The 21,038-nt window shown below is 38.8% G+C and overlaps 1 protein-coding gene across 5 annotated transcripts in view; it reads left to right on the top strand.

Annotated features, from left to right (window-relative positions):
* CBLB (Cbl proto-oncogene B) overlaps positions 1–21,038 on the top strand; it is a 246,310-nt gene that overhangs the window by 186,278 nt on the left and 38,994 nt on the right. For all 5 annotated transcript variants that reach the window (XM_064273028.1, XM_064273029.1, XM_064273030.1 and 2 more), the window contains 3 exons: positions 249–434; positions 2,028–2,393; positions 17,707–17,801. In XM_064273028.1, the coding sequence (XP_064129098.1) occupies positions 249–434; positions 2,028–2,393; positions 17,707–17,801 (647 nt within the window). The remainder of the gene's footprint in view (positions 1–248; positions 435–2,027; positions 2,394–17,706; positions 17,802–21,038) is intronic.

The raw sequence follows: 21,038 nt of genomic DNA on the forward strand, positions 1-21,038 counted from the left end.
GCTGTTTTTGTATCCTAGGTCTTTCTGTGATAATTAGGAGAGCCTGATCAGTCTATTCTGCTTACAATACTGGCGTTGCAGGATAGTGTGAGTTCTTTCCATCTGTCAGTCAGAGTACACCGAGGGAGCGTATTTTAGCAGATGTTCTGTGGCAGATGCCTCTGCAAGGCCAGATGTCTTCCTTAGAGCTGAGAGGTGTGCACTGAGCACATGAGATGAACAGCAGTGTCCTGCTTTCTCTGTTCCAGTGCGCTGACAGGCAGAACTCACCAGTCACATCCCCAGGATCTTCTCCCCTGGCACAGAGAAGAAAGCCCCACCCCGATCCTCTTCAGATCCCACATCTAATCCTTCCACCAGTGCCTCCTCGCCTGGATCTCATTCAGAAAGGGATAGCTCGGTCTCCCTGCAGCAGCCCAACTGGTTCACCAAAGGTAAATCAATTTTATTAGAAACACAGAAAATTATATTTATTTATATATATATATATATATATATGTATATATATATATATATTACAGAAAATGATTCTATGCAATAATTATTATTGCTTGCTCAGGTTCTTTTAAGTTCCTTTACTCATGTTTCTTGTACCCTTCCTTATTTATGAACAGCTGTACTGGGTGTCAAGTTTTGAAAATAGTGAGCCCGCTGTCAGCTTCCGTACTTTATTACCATAAAGTTACATAATTATTCAGAGAAGGCACGTGTCAGTAATAGTCCCCTGATTTGTGTAGTTATTCTGTAAAATGAATGTAAAAGGTCATTATATGCATTATAGGAAATTACAGGCTGTTATCAAATGGTACTTTACATACATTTTCATGGTGTCATGAAAAGAAAAATGCCATGGGAGTATATTTGCATAAGAACTTAAGGTGTGATAAATTATCATCCATGTTCCAAGGTGACTTAGCAGAGAGAATTACATGTACTTTTTATACCCAAAGGAATTAATTACAAAGAATTATAATATTTGTAATTACATTACTGTTTAACATTAAATATGTAATTCCAACTATAAATTTAAACCCATGGTTTACTATTTTAGTCCCAAATTTAATAATAAGGTCATATTTTGCTTTATTAAATACAAGATTTTTTAAATTATTCTTCCATTTGGTAACATGCTTTATAGTCTAAAATTAGTAGTAAGCCCAATATTCTTAGCAGAATTTGATTTCCATGTGTTATAGTTAACTGGGTGTTAAGATTGTGTATAGACACAAGTAAGATTCATTTTTTCTCTCATATTTTCTAACGTTAAAAACACAAGTCATTTATCAGATGAACTGCGAAAATAAAAGTCAAAAGCTATGAAAGTTACATAGATTAATTCAGGAGCTGGTTCATTCATATTTCCATGTAAGAATCAAACTGATTTATTATTTTTTTTTAATTTTAGGAGACTTAAAATTCAAGCATGAGCAATGCTGTTATATTATTTGTGATTTTTTCACTATTGCAATAATAACTGATAAAAAACAAGAGCATATTTGTTTCATCTGAGTTTCTCTGTTACAATAATCAAAAACAAAACAAAAAACAGTTTTCATTCTTGTAGAAATACTGAAAATCAATTTGTTCTCTTAAAAATTGTGATGACAGCAACTTAAAAAAGTTCCTGAATGATGAATTTCTTCTATAGGTCCTAAATCACAGACATGGGCAGATAAATCAGCTATTGGCATGATACTCAGATACATATAATTTTGATATTCTGTTACTTTTTTCTGTATCATTTTTATAATCTATCATTTAAGTAAGTACTCATTTCTACAAAAAATCCTAATGAAATACATACATACATTCTTTTCATTTTGTATTTTTCATTTATTTTTTCAAAATGTCATTAAATAGTAATAAAAAATACCTATTAAAATATGGCATAAAAAAAACCATAAGGCGTAGAAACGTAATAAGTCTCCATTATGGCTTCAAAAATCAAAGCAGTAAAATGCGAGTTCAGAAGTCATTGCAGTGCGTGGTCCAACTTTAATTGTTTATTTTCTCTTGTGTCTCACTAGTCATCTCCTTGCATGGTGAGGAAACAAGACAAACCACTCCCAGCACCACCTCCTCCCTTAAGAGATCCTCCTCCCCCTCCGCCTGAGAGACCTCCGCCAATCCCTCCTGACAATAGACTGAGTCGACACTTCCATCATGGTGAAAGTGTGCCTTCCAGAGACCAGCCCGTGCCCCTTGAAGCTTGGTGCCCTAGAGATGTGTTTGGGACTAATCAGTTGGTGGGATGTCGACTACTAGGGGATGGCTCTCCCAAGCCTGGAATCACAGCAAGTTCAAATGTAAATGGCAGACATAGTAGAATGGGCTCTGATCCAGTGATCATGCGGAAACATAGGTGCCACGATTTGCCTTTAGAAGGAGCCAAGGTAAGAAATACGCAAAGCAGAAGCTGAAGAATCTGCTTGTAAACTCTTCTGATATGGGGTAGCATAACGGCCGGGTGCTGTTTTTTTGCTTAGTGTGGCACTTCCCTGCCACTCTTTAATTACCTCCAAGTTATAAATAATCCAGAAGCTCATTAAAACTTGAACTTAAAAGAAGTCAGGAAGAAGATTCTAAGTCATGATTTAATTTGAATGTGCCACAAGATAATTTTCCAGAGATTTATTTCACCTTTTCCTTATTTCATCTGCCAAAAATTGCTCCCCAGTAATAACTTGTTGGTGGGAGAATCAGCACTCTTATTTTTTTTTTTTTAAACTATCATTCTGTGCAATTTGGGAAAAAAAAAAAAAGTTTCCTAATCCTAGCATATAATAAACCAGTTGCTGGAATTAGTTGTTTCCTAGGGCAGTACACCTTAGGCAGCTAGGTTAAATGAGCTCATGTACTTAAAAAGCCAAACCCTGTTCATTCTTACAAAGCAAGTTATTTCCCATAAAATTGAAAAAACTACACATTTTGAGTTCTATCTTGGAGGATATCACCACTATCATTAATATATCTGAAAGAGAATTTATGCATTCTGGAATTCTCAAAAAGTCAGCAATAGAAATAACTCAGTTTAGAACTGTTGGTAGGCCCTTGGCAGAGTTGCAATATAATATTTTTGTTTATTTGTTCCCGTGATATTTTGGCTATGAGATCAGATCATTCCCATATTCACTCTGCCAAAGGCATCTTTGCCTCTTTTGAAGACTGTAATATTAGAAGTCTGTTGCTTTCTATTCATCTTAAATTGTATTTTAGGGGAGTAATCTATTCCTTCAAAATAGTGGCCTGCAGTTGGTAAACTCACCCGATAATGTATTCAAGAAACAAGAAGTGTGATAATATGGCATGTACCCAACTCCTGTGCTTGTTTGGGTCTCTGTCGTGTGTGTGAAGGTAAAGTTATAATGAAAACACTGGGCAACAATATTCAACCTCAGTGGTAGTCTCAGGGAGTCAGATAGGAAGAGTCAAGACTCTAGTGTGCCGTTAAAAATAGGGAGAAGGTAGTGGTTTGCCAAGACTCTGCCAGCCTGAGTAGGGTGTAAATAGAAGAGAAACTGAAAACCAAACCTGTTGACGTTTGTGTTGATCCCGACTCATGGTGAGCCCTTTGTGTAGAGTAAAACAATACTCCATAGGGTTTTCAAGTATGTGGCCTTTCAAAAACAGATCACCAGGCCTTTCATTCAGTATACCTCTGAGTGTATTTTAATTGCCAACCTTTTGGTTAGTAGTCAAGGACTTATATGTTGGTGCCACCCAGGAGAAAGCACTTATAAAAGCATTTGTAATATTCTCTGAAGAGGGAGTTTATTATCCTCAAAAGAATTTTCCTACAATCTAGAATCCTGATTGGAGGGATCTGCTGTTACTTAATTTTTAGTGATTTCTTTTCCCTTTTCCTTTAGCCTTTGTTACTTTTCATTCATACATGATCATACTCGTCTTGAGAAGAGAGCAGAAATGAGCTCTAACCTTAATTGGCTGGTTATATCTTAGTAACATGTTATAATTTACTTCCTGACTGGACTTTGGAAATATTTAAAACATAATTAAATGAAGACTTCTTATTTTAGGGCTCTTTTAGATAATATGTTGTGTGATTTCAGTATTACTATAGACCTAATTCCTAAGGCCTAGAACACTGCTAATTTTTGTAGGGGGCTGAGAAGCCTACCATTTCAAAAAATGAGGCTACAATTTCTTAGATTATGAGTGAGATATTTTATTTTTATTATATTAACTGTAAGTGTGAACTATTAATACTGACTTCAGTTCTGAAGATTCCTTTTAATGTTTTCTTTGGAATTTTTATATTCCAGTCATTGATGCTGATTGGTATCCCAGAGAATACTGAATGAATTGCAAAGTTTATCTCCTCCTGAAAGCTGGGTTTCAATCATGTTTAAAAACCAAAACCAAACGCTTTGCCCTTGAATAGATTCTGACTCATAGTGACCCCTCATAGGACAGAGTAGAACTTCAGCATAGGGTTTCCACATCTATAATCTTTCTCAAGCTGAAAGAACTGAAGGAAAAATTGAAGCCTCAAGTTGCAACATTGAAGGATTCTACAGGGAAAATGTTGAACGATGCAAGAAGCATCAAAAGAAGATGGAAAGAATACACAGAGCCACTGTACCAGAAAGAATTGGTCAACGTTCATCCGCTTCAGGAGGTAGCATCTGATCAAGAATTGATAGCCTTGAAGGGAGAAATCCAAGTTGCTCTGAAGGGAATGGCAAAAAACAAGGCTCCAGGAATTGACAGAATACCAACTGAGATGTTCGAACAAACAGGTACAGTGCTGGAAGTACTCACTTGTCTATGTCAAAAAATTTGGAAGACAACTTCCTAGCCAACCAACTGGAAGAGATCCCATATTTGTGCCCATTCCAAAGAAGGGTGATCTGACAGTGTAGAAATTATCAAACATAATCATTAATATCACACACAAGTAAAATTTTGCTGAAGATCATTCAAAAGCAGTTGCAGCAGTACATCAACAGGGAGCTGCCAGAAGTTCAAGCTGAATTCAAAAGAAAGTATCATTGCTGATAGGTCAGAAGGATCTTGCCTGAAAGCAGAGAGTAGGAGAAAGATGTCCACTTGTGTTCTATTGACTATGCAAAGGCATTTGACTGTGTGGATCATAACATTATGGATAAAATTTTGAGGAATGGGAATTCCAGAACACTTAATTGTGCTCATGAGGAACCTATACTTAGACCAAGAGGTAGTTGTTCGAACAGAACAAAGGGACACTGTGTGTAATTTAAAGTCAGGAAAGATGTGCATCAAGTTTGTATCCTTTCGCCACACTTATTCAGTCTGTATGCTGAGCAGATAATCTGAGAAGCTGGACTATATGAAGAATGGAGCATCAGGATTGGAGAAAGAGTCATTAAGAACCTGTGACATGCAGATGACACAACCTTGTTTGCTGAAAGTGAAGAGGACATGAAGCACTTACTGATGAAAATCAAAGACCACAGCCTTCAGTATGGATTGCACCTCAACATAAAAGAAGAAGCCACAACTGGACCAGGAAGCAACATCATGATAAATGGAGAAAAGTTTGAAGTTGTTGAGAATTTTGTTTTACTTGGATCCATAATCAACACCCATGGAAGCAGCAGTTAAGTACTACATTGGACAAATCTGCTGCAGAAGACCTCTATAAAGTGTTAAAAAGCAAGGATGTCACTTTGGGGACTAAGGTAAGCCTGACCTGAGCCATAATATTTTCAGTCACCTCATATGCATACAAAAGCTGGTCGGTGAATAAGGATGACCGAAGAAGTGTGAACGTCTTTGATTTATGGTTTTGGTGAAGAATATTGAGTATACCCTGGACTTCCAGATGAACGAACAAATCCGTCTTGGAAGAAGTACAGCCAGAATGCTCCTTAGAAGCGAGGATAGTAGGACTGCCTCACATACTTTGGACATGTTATCAGGAGGGGCCAATCCCTGGAGAAGAACGTCCTACTTGGTGTAAAATACAGGTGAGGGAAAAAGAGGAAGACGCTCACTCAGCTGGATTGACACAGTGGCTGCAACAGCGGGCTCGAGCATGACAACAATTGTCAGGATGGGGCCGAACTGGGCAGGTTTCATTCTGTTGAATGTAAGATTTCTGTGAATCAGAGCTGACTCTTCTGCACCTAACAAAAGCAGGGTTTAGGGAAGCACGTTGCCGCATCTTCCTCCCCTGGGTCCGAACCGCCGACTTTTCCTTTGGTCGGCGGCTGAATGCTTAGCCAGCGCCCCCCCAGGGCTCCTTCAGTCTTTTTTAAAGCAAAACCAAACGCGTCGCCCTCGGAGTCAGTTCCGGCTCAGCAGCAGCCCTACAGGACGGAGTCGTGTTGCCTCATAGCGTGCCCAAAGCCGTGATCCACACAGAAGCGGGCTGCCATGTCTGTCTGCCCTGAAATGGCCAGTGGGTTCAAACCACTCGTCTTCCAGTTAGCCGCTGAGTGTTTAACCACTGCACTACCAGGACTCCTTCCAGGCTTGTTTAAAGCAAACCCATTGCTGTCGAGTCGATTCCGACTCATGGTGACCCTGTAGGACAGAGTAGCACTGCCCCATAGAGTTTCCAAGGAGCGCCTGGTGGATTCGAGCTGCTCACCCCTTGGTTAGCAGCTGTAGGACCTAATCACTATGCCATCAGGGTTTAAACAACCCTCATTAGGATTTTTTTAAGACACAACCTCGTAAGTCGTGTGTATATTGATATCACAGTGCTTATATTCTCAAGGTCAGTTTCATTTTACAGCTAAAACTGGTATTTCCACCAAAATTGGACTTCTGAGACTTCTAATTTTAACCTAGTTGTTTGACTTCTAAAGTTGATTATAATGAAGCACTTATATATAGTTAATGTATTACATACTGTCGAACTATGAAACAGAGCATGTCTCTTTTGTTATTTTTATGAATGGAAAAATGCTTCCACTTCGTTTGACCCCAGGGAATGTTACAATTTAAATAAAGGATAAAAAAACAAATCCCTTCTGTGATATCTTTGTGGAGACCTCAGGCTGGCGCCAGCCAACAGTGAGCATAAGGCCGCGTCCCTCCAGTGTTCTGTAGTTCTCAGTTTCTTCTGGATTGGATTTTTTCTCTCACCTTGGGCCTCCCCCTTTTCTTTTGGTGTGGTTCCTCAGTCCAAATAGATTCGATGACACATTTTTAAGTATGCTCTACACACACGTCTCACCTGGTGTTCAGGATAACCAGAATCCTAGTGTTCTTTCGCCTTTCAGACTTCACAAAATGTATTCATAAAGAGGAAGTGATCAACTCCTTCAGGCAGAAGTAGAAGTGATAAGGCTATGTGATACCTGCATTTTAACAGACATAAAAATCTCATCAACATGCATCAATTAGGCCCTGGAAACAGACCTGGAGTTCTCTTCTTGCTTGCCAATTTATTGACATTGTAGACGTCTTTCCCACCCACACTTCACTTAATTTCCTACTTTATGAAATAGAGTAATAATAGTACCTAGGGTAACGTTAGGGTAACAGAGCCACTCTCCAAGTGTCTGAGTCCCATACCTCTCCGTTAAGGAACAAAGCCAAAGTGATGTGCTAGATATGGAGTATAAGAGTAAGTTGTAACAGCTGCCATTTTCATTAAAAGTAGTAGCCTTTATTTATTTATTTTTTTTAACTAAAATCACCTTTTCTTCCCCCTTTCCCTTTATTTAACGTAGTTCCTAATACATATTTTGTAAGCAGTTAGTAATGTTGTCACTATTATTACAGGAATTAAGCCAGTGATAGAGATGAAAGAGTGTATGTGTGCCGAGGGTGGGGAGGAGAAAGGTAGAAAGGAGAAGGGGGCCAGAGGCAGAGAGAGTTCATGGTACACAAGAAGTACAAACGGACTCCTTTTTCCATATTTTGAGAGCACTGGCCTAGAGCCTATTGTAGAACATAATTTTCTTGTCTAAAGTAGGATTTTTTTTTTCTTTTAGAAGAGTAGTGGTTTTCTACTGGTAAACCTCGTACTTAGAATAAGGAAAGGAGAGGGGATTAAAAGGAAGGGAAGATGATTTTGATTAAAAAATAATAATAATTTCAGTGAAAATGATAAGAGTTGCATTGTGTTCAGAGCCTCCATACTTAGTGTGCTCTATCTTATCATCAGAACAAGGTGTGTGGAGACTTAGGTATTTGGATGATTAGCCCTCAGCTTCCTGTAACCCATTAGTTTCTCCATATTTAAGCAAATAACACATTCTTGTCAAAAAGTAACAACTATAATTTAGGTTTATTTGATTTCACTGAAGTAATGCTTCAAATGTAATATTTTTTCCCACTTTAAAGGTAAGAAAACGTAAGCACTAAAAGTTTAAGTAAAAATTAAATGTGCATATGGAACACTGAGGTGGAATTAATAAGAATAGGCACCCTGTTAAGGAAATGCAGACTCGTTCCTCTTCATTATTTGCCCTTTGTCCATGTGCCAGTTCCCACTGTCCATTAGAACCATTTTCCTTTTTTGGCTGAATTTTCACTAGATAGGTATGGGAAGCAAGAAAAATTAAGTTCTAATTACTCCATTTGCTAATTGTAGAGAGCTCTGAGGGGGGACAAATTTAATTCATAGTTAAAATGAAGTGTAAGAATTTTCTGAGTTTAATTTCTCCCTCCCACCGAGCATAATCAGATGTTAACTAAGGCAGTACTGTAACATGGATCTGCAAGCTAAGAATTATTAAATTGTTTGTCTTATTTTACTAGGGAAAAAGATATCTATAGCACTGTTGACATTCTTTGAAATTATTACATTCTATCCACCTTATAAACTTGTTCCTTAATAAATATCTTGTGGGCCTGATAGTTAATTACTGTTGTTGCTGATTTGTTTTAGTGATCTGAAATGAAAATGTTTGCACATAAATATTTTAAAGTATCATTGGAAATCTGAAATTTATCAGCTTATTTCTAGATGCAGTGCAATTAATTACTTTTTGTGTGTGGCCTTTCTAGCCATGGTTTTGTAACTCCCACCCAGGTGATTGTATGATAGGGTAATTGTGGCCTGTTGAGGGGATTGGTCAGTTTTGCCTTACAAGAGAGCCAATTCTAGAGCAGAGAGGAGGATCCTACCACCACGAAGAAAGAACCGCCAGGAGCGGAGAACGCATCCTTTGATCCCGGGATCCCCACACCAAGAATCTGCCAGAAGCAGGAGACAGAGAGGGAGAGAGAGAGGTCAAGTTGTAACCGTGAAGATGGTAAAAAGCAGTGACGAGAGATCCTGCAGAGGAGTGGTGGGCATGGAGATAGATAGCTGAGTGCCTTTGGGCAGACGCCTAGGGCCAGGGAGAAGTGTGCCTGTGAGCATGGCTGGAAAGAGGCTGTCCTGATAGAAGAACATATTCTGAGTGTTCCTGAACCTGAATTTTAACCTGTTTACTGCCATAGTAAACCTTGCAGTTTGGAGTGTGGTCTGTGAATTTTGTGTGGCTATTGCAATGAATGATCGAACCCAGCAGAAAAGTAGAGAGTGCTATGGCAGGGACAGTTAGTGTCAGAATTAGTAAAGATGGCGGAGAGAGGAGGCATTTCTGGCCTCCACCTCACAGGAGTCAGCCTTGTGCTGTTGACCTTGGTTCTCCTTCCTTCTTGTGGTTTGGAAAAGGTCAGACACTGCCCCCAAGCCGTTCTTACACTAGACATTAACATTGTGTCTGACTAACTTTATTCTTTCCCTGTGAAGATTAAGAATCCTGTTTTTTATGTTAGAAGAGCTGTCTTTGACTTGTCATGTTACTTAGAGTGACATTGTTCTAAAGATGACCCTGTATACAATAATCTTTTGAAGATATGGCTAGTTAAGTACCTCTAACGTTTCCCCTTTTTAAGTTTGTGGGTTTTCGCAATGGTGGAGGAGAGACACATGTTTACACAGATGACCTTAAGCTCCTCTGTATAACTCAGAGGCTGTCCTTCAGAACTCAGAACGTAAGCACTCTGTGTACTCTCATTACATTTCCAGTCTGACATTGCGGGAGGACAGATGATAGGGATATCAGGGCAGTGATTCTGGGGGCGCATGTGTGCAGTGAGGTAACGGGTTTATTTTAAAAATAAAAAAGTTTTCTTAATTGTCTTAAGATCGTCACGAAGCTATAGATTTTTTTCTGCATCTCAAGTGTCCCAAACTTTTTAAGTTCTTAGACAATATCTGAATCCTAAAAAAAAAAATTACAAACTTCAAGATTAGGAGTACATGCTACCTTGAGGAATGTAGAAAAATATTCATCTAGGTTGACTAGAATTTACAATGCATGTATGATAACTCAGATAATACTTCTACAGATTTAAACTTCCCCAAGTATATTCTTATTCCTTCTAATACAGTATACACACACACACACTCTCTCTCAGGATGTGCAAGACACTGACACTGGGGGGAGTATAAGGATGAATAAAGCACAGTCCGTTAAGTAGTGAGAATCAGACAGGTGTATAATTAACACCCAGAAAATATAACATGGGGTGTGAAAGAAGAAAAAAAAAATCTAATTGTGGTGTGGAAGAAGGACTAAAGAAGGCTTCTTGGAAGAGTGTCACTGGCTATAGACATTAAAAGATTGGTAGGTGTGTTTTTGGAGACATGAAAGGAAGGAAGAGCATGGAGGTGGGAAAATAACCCAGAGCAAAACGGAGTCTCTTTTGGGTGGAGAGAAGAGCATCTAGAGAAAGTAGTCAGGGAAGGGAAGACTATAGCAGTGTAGGTTGGAACCAATTACGGACCAGTTAAATTCTACACTTAGTTAGCTTTAGTTTGGTAGGCAGGAAAGAGCTTTTCAAGTTGCTTGGCGGAGGAGTGATAGGATCAGAATTATGTGCTTGGAGGATTTTAAATTGATAGCGTTTGAGATGGAATTGTAGATGGGACAGTGAGTTAGAAAGAAGGCAGAGGAGCGTAAAGATACTTCCTCCGCCGAGTAGTTAATGAAGGCCTGATGAACCAGTGTGCCTTCAGCGTGTGCTGCTGCACTTGACACGATCAGTTTGCATGTTGGAGGAACTGTCGTTTCATTCCGTTTGCAAACAGGATTTTCACATTTCCAGAGCACATAAAATACTGATTTCTAGCTTAAGAAGTTGTGGCTTACTGCCATTCCTCGGGTGGTGGCAGCTAAAATGATTTCAGGTCTAATGAAATGGGTGTAGCTGGAAACATGAAATTCAGAATGACATAATGTTGATCTTGTCATCCAGCCACTACTATGAAATATAAGTGAGTTCTTTAGACAAACAGAAATACGTGCATCACTTTAGTACCTGTACATTTGGGTTCTTAGCTGTTTGCGTGCATTCGTTGTCTCATTCTTTCGATTAGGAAAGAAATATGAAGAATTCATGTTTGCTGTCTAGCTTGTTCAGTCTCAGGACCTGTGTACTTTTAGAAGAACAGCCCTTAAATACAGCACGTATGTTTACTGAGAATATTTCCATTCAGTAAATTGATAGTCTCTTCCTAATGTACCAAAGAAGTCATTGGTTAACGCCTCCGTTAGCCATTTAATCATCTAAGCCAGCCAGCAGTCGGTATTGGTTGAAGCCCTACTGTGTGGAAAGCAGGAGCCCTGGTGGCACAGCAGTTAAGAGCTCGGCTACTAAGCAAAAGCTTGGCAGTTTGAATCTACCACCACTTCTTGGAAACCTTAGGGGGCAGTTTTGCTTTGTCCTTGAAGAATTGACCCAAGGGCAGTGGGTTTGGTTTTGGTGTGGAAAGCAAGGAGCCCTGGTGGTGGCACAGTGGTTAAATGCTAGGCTGCTAACCAAGTGGTTTTATGGCTCAGACCTGCCATCTACTGCTCTGGAGAAAGATGTAGCAGGCTGCTTCTGTAAAGATTACACCCTTGGCAACCCCATGGGGCAATTCTGTTCTGTCTCATAGGGCTGCTATTAGTCAGAATCGACTTGATGGCAAAGAGCGTGGAAAGCAATGAAGGAATGTGCTGTGAAAATAATAAAGCAAGAAATCTTTGTCTTGAAGGAAGCTTAAAGTGGGATGAACGCTCTTCTGCAGAACATGTTGTCGAGTGGATTCTGACTCATGGTGACCTCATGTGTTACAGAGCACAACTGCCACATAGGATTTTCTTGGGTGTAATCTTGAAGGAAGTGGATCATCAGTCCTCTTCTTCCGTGGTATCACTGGGTGGATTTGAACCACCAACTTTGAAGGCTAGCAGTCAAACACAAACCATTTGCGCCACCTAGAGGCCTTCCACACAACGTAACTAGCAAAGTAGCAGATGACAGGTACTAAATGAATGGTTCAGAAAAAACATGCTATGAAATTTCAGAGGCAGAAGGAATCTTTTAGTTACTACGTGTCAGTAACAGTGTGTTTCTAAAGCAGTTAAAGACAGCACTGTTTGCGTTTTAGAGCAGATTAATAAATTGGTACACTAAATTATTAACAAGTCAGTTAACTTGGGTTATTGCCCTCTTAGAGAATAAATTCCATCATTAACTGCATGGTTTTACCAATGGTAGACATCATTGTGTGAATGACTTACCTTTGTGAAATTTAATTATAGCACATAAAATTGTTGTTCAGGCTCTGTTATTAATATATTTATTGTCTTATTTACCTAATGTTCAAAATGAGAGCATTTTTAATATCACAGTAAATGAGTGTGTTGATACACATTTTCACATGTGGCCTCAATGTTCTGATTATGAACTTGTTAAATTTGAGCCAATTCGACTAAAACTATTATTCCCATATCTCCTTTTTATTATATTATTGCTGAAATTTTAACAAGTATCTACAGTATATTCGATATGTTCTCCTAAAAGAGCAAACCGATTGCATATAAAATCCACACTACATGTTCCAGAATCAATTTTAGATGTATTTGTGATAGATTAAGGAGATTTGGTTGCAAAAATCTTAAATTATGTATATTCTGGCAACACGTTTATGACTCCAATTAAAGAGGACATGAAATGCTCGTGAGCATTGTCCTCACAAGGACAATTTCAGGTTTGATACATGTATTTGTCGGTCAAAATGCATTTTTACTATAAAGGGATTTCATTGAACTTTGCAATAATTAATATGTATCAGAAAATTTCTTCTCTTTAGCAGAGTTCCAAAAACTTTGTCTTGTTCTGTCATTTTGCGCATAGTAGAAAACCACAATAAATCATTTTGTGTAAAGACCTATTTTGTCTTGGCATCGCTACAGTGTATGGACTGTAATGAGGGAAGACGTGGAGATGAGAAAGTGGAGCTGACCCATAGGACCTGGTTTTAGAGTGAAACTTTAATGTTCTAAGTTATCACGTAGGTTTGAAATGCAAGCATTGCTGTATTTCAAGTGTGTTCTTTAAATTTGTTTCTTATTTTGAGTTGGTAGGGAAGGGTACAGTCTTTTCAATTTTGAATTCTAAAGCTTTGCACCAACTTAGAGCTGTCAGGGCCAGGGGAAAAATTCTGTAGGTCTCTATTAGGGTATCAAAGACTGTGCAAGCTACCTTACATCCTTTCTGCCCTGACAGCAGTCTACTTTTAAATATGAATTAATAAGAGATTGGGAAAGAGCTCTGTGACAAAAAATCTAGTGATTTATTTAAAAGTCTCAAAATATGCTTTTAAAATTTTTTGTTGTGAACTGTGTAATTGCTGTGTTCCTTTCTCGCTCCTCCTCCTCCTCCTCCTTAGGTGCTTCAATTTCAAGTTGGTGCCTAAGCAGAGAGCAGTTGCTCAGGCAGTTACTGTAGTGAAACTGAGCAGCATGGAAATCAGAATTTCCTGATTCTGGGGAATTAAAACACAGACTCCCTGTGGGCACTTCATGAGCAACTCTTTTGCTTTCTTCTGGTCACAAACTGAGTATCATGCTTAAAACTGCCTTTACTCTGAAAGCCAGAACAAGCCTCTAGTTACTGTTAGTGCCAAAGCTTTCAACCTGGAAGGAACAAAGGCATTTCTGATTATAATCATGTGCTCAGTTTTATCAGTAAGACTGTTCTGTTAACTCTGGAGAGAGATAATTTACCATGCTTTTATTTAGAGGAAATTGGAGTAAGAATAGCTCCAGTGCTGTTTTTTCTTTACCAAATCCTTACAGAGAACCCTTAACGCTTGAATGAGAACTTACCGTATTTGGGAATTTTATCTATCTATATTTGATTTATGTAAATTACAGTGTTATCACTCAAGTGTGTTTAGGGATCGTGCTATACCATGTTTTTTACATGTAACATGGTCCCGCTTTGGAGGGTGGTGAATAATCACTATGGTACTCTTGTTGTTAGGTGCCATCCAGTTGGTTCCAACTCATGGTGACCCTGTGTATAATAGAACAAGACCCTGCCTGGTCCTGTGCCATCCTCAAAATCGTTGTTATGTTTGAGGCCATCCTTGCAGCCATTGTGTCATTCCGTCTGGTTGAAGGTCTTCTTCTTTTTTGATGACCCTCTACTTTCCCAAGCATGATGTCTTTCTCCACGGACTGGTCCTTCCTGATAACATGTCCCAAGTATGTGAGATGAGGTCTCCTCATCCTTGCTTCCAAGGAGCGTTCATTCCAGCTGTACTTCTTCGGAGACATGTTTGTTGGTTCTTCTGGCAGTCCATGGTATATTCAGTATTCTTCGCCAGCGCCATAATTCAAAGGCATCAATTCTTCTTTGGTTTTCCTTATTCATTTTTCAGCTTATGCACGCATATGAGTGACTGAAAATACCATGGCTTGGGTCAGGCACACCTTAGTCTACAAAGTGATATCCTTGCTTTTTAACACTTTAAAGAGGGCTTTTGCAGCAGATTTGCTCGGTGCAATACGTCATTCAGTTTCTTGCTGCTGCCGTGGGCACTGATTGTGGATCCAAGTAAAATGAAATCCTCGACAACTTCAGTTATCTTCTTCATTTTATCATGATGTTGCTTATTGGCCCAGTTGTGGGGATTTATTGTTCCTTTATGTTAAGATATGCGGTAGATTACTGACTTTTGTGTGTGGCCTTTATAGCCCTGGACTTTTAACCCCCACCCAGGTGATTGTGTGATAGGGTAATTGTAGCCTGCCAAGGGGATTGGTCAGTTTTGCTTTAAAAGAGAGCCAACTCCAGAACAAAGAGGAGAGCCCACCACCACCAAAGAGGGAGAGACCCATGGCAGAAACTGGTAGCAGAGAGCTGCAGGAGATGGCGCAGTGGGCTTCCCAACCCATGGAGTGAGAAAGCTGAGTGCCTTTGGGGAGAGACTGAGGGCTAGGAAGAAGTCTATGCTTGACCCACGAATTTGGAACTTGCTAGTCTCCAAAACCTCATGAGTTCTGTGAGATATTGCAAGAAATTAGGGAACCCAAAGACAGGAGGGAGAGTACTGAGGCAATGTTAGGTGCACTGATATTAGAGATGATGGAGTGGTACAGCAGCTTTAAAAAGTTAGACATTTGGGACATCTTTAACCTCTACATTATAGGAACCAGCTTTGTGCTAGTCCTTATAACAGAAATTATTCATTTAGGTATAATCCGTATTGACGGCTGTAGTCTTTGATCTTCATCAGTAAGAGCTTCAAGTCCTCTTAACTTTCATCCATCAAGGTTTTGTCACCTGCACATGGCAAGTTGTTACTGAGTCTTTCTCCAATCCTGATGCTGCGTTCTTCATGTAGTTCAGCTTCTTGGAGTGTTTGCCAGGCATACAGATTGAATAAGTATAATGAAATGATACAACCCTGATGTACAACTTTCCTGATTTTAAACCACAGTGTATCCCCTTGTTCTGTTCGAACAGCTGCCTCTTGGTCTTTGTACAGGTTCTGCATGAGCACAATTAAGTGTTTTGGAATTCCCAATCTTCAAAATGTTATTCACAATTTATTATGATTCACACAGTCAAATGCCTTTGCATGGTCAACAAAACACAGCTAAACATCTTTCTGGTATTCTCTGCTTTTGACCAAGATCCACCTCGCATCAGGAATGATATCCCTGGTTCCAGGTCCGCTTCTGAATTTCTGGTTTGAATTTTGGCTTGAATTTCTGACAGCTCCCTGTTGATGTACTGCTGCCATCATTTTTAATTTATTTTCATCATAGTTTTTACATGCATGTGATAGCAGTGATACTGTTCGATAACTTCTATGGTTTGCTAGATGGACTTTCTTTGGAATAGGATCTCTTCCAGTAGATTACCCAGGTAGCTGTCTTCCAAATTTCTTGGCATAGATGAGTGAGCACCTCCAGCGCTACATCCCTTAGTTGAAACGTTTCAGTTGGTATTCCATCAGTTTCTGGAGCCTTGTTTTTCACCAGTGCCTTCAGTACGGCTTGGACTTCTTCCTTCAGTTGCATCAGTTCTTAATCATATCCTGCCTCCTGAAAGGTTGAACATCAGCCAGTTCTTTTTGGTATGGGGACTCTGTGTATTCTTTCTATCTTCTTTTGATGCTGCCTGTGTCATTCAATTTTTTGCCCATAGCATCCAGTTCAATATTGCAACTCGAGACATGAATTTTTTCTTCAGTTCTTTCAGCTTGAGGAGTGCCGAGCATGTTCTCCCCTTTTGTCTCCAGGTCTCTGCACATTTCATTAAAATAATTTACTCTGTCTTTTCGAGCTGCACTTTGAAATCTTCTGTTAGTTCTTTTATTTCACATTTTTCCCGTTCACTTTAGCGACTCTATGTTCGAGAGTAAGTTTCAGAGTCTCTTCTGACACCCATTTTGCTCCTTTCTTTTTTTTTCTTTCTTGTCTTTTTAATGACCTTTTGATGTATTTATGTGTTATGTATTATATCTCACAGCATATCTGGTCTTTGGTCATTACTGTTCAGTGTGTCCAATCTATTCTTGAGATGGTCTCTAAATTCAGGTGGGATTAACGCAAGGTCCTACTTTGGTTCTCATCTGCTTGTTTTAATTTTCTTCAGCTTCTGCTTGAACTAGCATATGAGCAATTGATGGTCTGTTCCACATTTGGCCTCTGGCCTTGTTCTGACTGATGATATTGAGCTTCTCCATCTTCTTTTTTCACAAATGACGTCAACTTGGTTCTTGTGTATTGCATCCTGCGAGCGCCATGTCTGTAGTTGCTTTTTATGTTGTTGAGAAGAGGTATTTCCAGTGAATAAGTCATTGGTCTTGCAAAATTCTTTCATCCAATCTCCTGCCTAGTTTCTATAACCAAGGCCGTATTATCCAACTATTGATCCTTCTTCTTTGTTTCCACCGTTCGCCTTCCAGTCACCAGTCATTACCAGTGCATCTTGATTGTACATTTGATTAATTTCAGACTGCAGAAGGTGGTAAAATCTTAAATTTCTTCATCTTTTGCATTGCTTTGTTGTGTAAATTTGAATACTAGTCGTATTAACTGGTCTTCCTTGTTAGGCATGTGGATATTATCCTATCACTGACAGCATTGTACTTCAGGCTAGATCTTGGAATGTTCTTTTTGGTGATGAATGTGATGCTGTCCCTCTTCAGTTTGTCATTCCTGGCATAGTAGACCATGTGATTGTCCAATTCAAGATGGCCAGTACCAGTCCATTTCAGCTCACTATGGTACTAAAAAACTACTGACTCCTAAAGAATTTATATGATTTTTCACTTGTTCAAATAAACTAAAATTACATATGCTTTTGTTTTGTTTTTACAAAATCGTAGGTTTTCCAAGAGCTCTGTTGTTTCGATATCCTCCAGAAGTTAAATTCTTCAAAACTAACCATTTAATTTACTTTCAGGTTTTTTCCAATGGCCACCTGGGAAATGAAGAATATGACGTTCCTCCCCGGCTCTCTCCTCCTCCTCCAGCTGCCGCCCTCATCCCTAGCATAAAGTGAGTTTGTTGAGTTTGGAGATTTGCTCATGAGTAAAGATACAGTAAATAGTGGTTTTGAAATTTTCAATAAAAAAACCATGGGCAACTAAGAAATGATCAATAAATATGATGCAGTCAGATAAATGAACTAAAGTACCAGCCGTCAAGATCCTTTCCAATTCTCTGCTGGTAACCACGGCTTCTATGAGAGTTACCTGAACTCTGAGGTAATACAGAGAGCAACAAGGAGAGAAAATTAAGTTCTCCCTGCACTCCAGAAGAGAGAGAGAGCAAAGCGTAAAGAGCACACCCTTCCAGTTTACCCCTCTTCTTCAGGGGTATCATTTTAACCCCAGCTATCCAGTTTGACATCATAAAAGAATTGTTGGCTCCTCTGGTTTTCCTATTTCTCATATCTACTCTGCCACGAAGTCCTGATGGTTGTCCTTTTTTCTTATTCAGCTCTTCTTCCCCGTTGCCCTGGCCTCACCCCACGACTAGACAACTGAAAGAGCCTCCTACTGATCTTCTGATACAAACTCAGAATTAGCGTCAATGGCTTTGAATATTTGGAAAAGATACTAGTCCAGGTGTGGGCGCACTGGCCATGTAGGTGCACTGGATAAGTGATGTGTTGTTCCAGGTCAAACCAACATAAAATCTGTCTCCCAATTTCCATTTCCCTACTCTTTATGTTAAAAGATTGCCTTTTAGTCTCATATATTTTGTTTACTGCAGCCTAATTAGTTTTAATTTAAATCTGTTTTCAACAGATCACTGTCCTACTCAAAAACTGACATTGTTTCTTCTTTCCTGCCGAATTACTTCTGTGCTCTTCTGCTAGCAGTTAGGTCCTACAGAATTTTACCACACTGCAGTATTTTTCAGTAATTCCTAATGCTTATGCTCAAAACTTGTCTTAACTTTTTTCTGTGTTTATGAGTTTTTTATGCTGTTCTCTCCTATGCTTCACTTTTTCAGAATCTTTATCCTAAGGGTCCATGTTTCCAGGTCCATATTGAAACTTCTCTGACTTCGTCAGCCTTAACGAAGGCTGATGCACACTCCTCCTCCTACAGTTTATTTTCTGTGCATTTAATTGTGTACCCTACCGATTTTTTATTTTAACATGGCTCTCCAGAAGGATTATTAGGTTTTTGAGGATAAAATCTTCTCATGTATTCTCTGTTTCTTCCACAACTCTGAACTGTATTTGATATATTGTGAATACACTAAGAATTCTTGATTTGTTGGCTGATTTATTTTTTTTCTGATAAGATCCTCGTTTCTAATGAAAGTCTTAGTGCTTCTTCACTCTTTGATGTACTCATCACTGAACTCCCACTGTGGGTTCACCACTAGTCAATATATGAATGTAAAAGAAGGATAAATCAGATCTCACACCCCTAGATGTTTATAGTTTACTTTAGAAAATAATATATATGACATCATGAGAGAACATTATGCACTAAATGGCATGATGCTAACTTGTTAGTTTTATATGAGGTTGGAGGAGAGGCTGTTACAGGCTTTATAAGTCATGGATGCTTCGTAAAGAGGGTGGGAACAGATAGAATAGGCAGTGCATTTAAAAAGCCACGAGCATGAAGAGTTCCCACTAGAGAATGGTCCAGTTAATTACTGGGAACTTTTCTTGGAACTGCCAGATTAGTAGCGGACACGGGAGATGGAAGCAGTATGCGTATTCTATGAAGACTCTAGCTTAGTGAGAACAGACGATGATATTGTAGCCCCAAATGCACTCTGTATGTATGTGTATGTAATAAAATACCTAAGCTCGACTGTCTCTGATAATTCCAAGAATATTAGAAAATGAAGTAAATGGAATCCGGCTAATTGGAGATTTCCATGTTCACCTACAGTTTACTAAATTCATGTTAGCAAATGCTGTGAGAGGTGGAGGTTGTAGGTTGCTTCATTTGTATTTAAAGTTAAATGCCTGCATCTTCAGTAAATAATGTAGGTATAAAAATTTATAATGAAATATATTTTATTGATATTTTTCTAATACTTCAGTTTGTAAGTACATCTAAAATTAATGCCAGTAAATGCAATTTCTTCCCAATGACTTGATTTTTCCCACAGAAACAATGAAATTGCTTTACTTAACTAGAAAAATATTTTAAACCTGTGTGCTTGACAGCAAATTAGTTTTCTATTTTGTATGCTTCAAGTTAAGCATGGTACAATTGCTCCAGTTTATTTATTCACTTTTTCTATCTATAAAGGTAACACTTGTACATTATAGAAAAAAAGGAAATTGTATAAACAATGAAAAAATTAAATAAACATATAAACACAGGAATATATACACCCCAGCCCCCACCCATCTGTCAGTTTGTCATACTGTGGTGGCTTGCATGATGCTGTGAGCTATGTCACCAGTATTTCAAATACTGATAGGGTCACTCATGGTAGACAGTTTTCAGCGGAGCTTCCAGACTAAGACTAGGAAAAAGGACCCAGTGGTTTACTTCAGGGAAAAAAAAAAAAAAAAAGTGGTCAATGAAAACCTTATGAATAGGAGTGGAACATTGTCTGATATAGTGCCGGAAGATGAGCCCCTCAGGTTGGAAGGCAGTCAAAAGACAACTGGGGAAGAACTGCCTCCTCAATGTAGAGTCGACCTTAATGACGTGGATGGAGTAAAGCTTCTGGGACCTTCATTTGCTGATGTGGCACAACTGAAAATGGGAAGAAACAACTGCAAATATCCATTAGTAATAGCAACATGGAATATATGAAGTGTGAATCTAGGAAAATTGGACGTTGTCAAGAATGAAATGCAACACTTGAAGATTATCCTAGGCATTAGTGAGGTGAGATTTACTGGCATTGGACATTTTGAATATGGTCTACTATGCCAGGAATGACAAATCGAAGAGAAATGGTATTGCATTAATTGTAAAAAAGAACATTTCAATATTTATCCTAAAGTACAGCACTGTCAGTGATAGGGTAATATCCATATGCCTAACATGGAAAAGCAGTTAATACGAGTATTATTCAAATTTACATACCAACTAATGCCAAAGATGAAGAAATTTAAGATTTTTACCAACTTCTGCAGTCTGAAACTGATCAAACATGCAATCAGGATGCATTGATAAGGATCAGTAGTTGAAGAATATGGCCTTGGTGATGGAAACTAGGCAAGAGATTGCATGATAGAATTTTGCAAGACCTACAACTTATTCATTGGAAGTACCATTTTTCGACAACATATATAGCGAC

This window comes from Loxodonta africana, chromosome 20 (genome assembly GCF_030014295.1).
Source record: "Loxodonta africana isolate mLoxAfr1 chromosome 20, mLoxAfr1.hap2, whole genome shotgun sequence".
In the NCBI taxonomy this organism is placed as follows: Eukaryota; Metazoa; Chordata; class Mammalia; order Proboscidea; family Elephantidae; genus Loxodonta; species Loxodonta africana.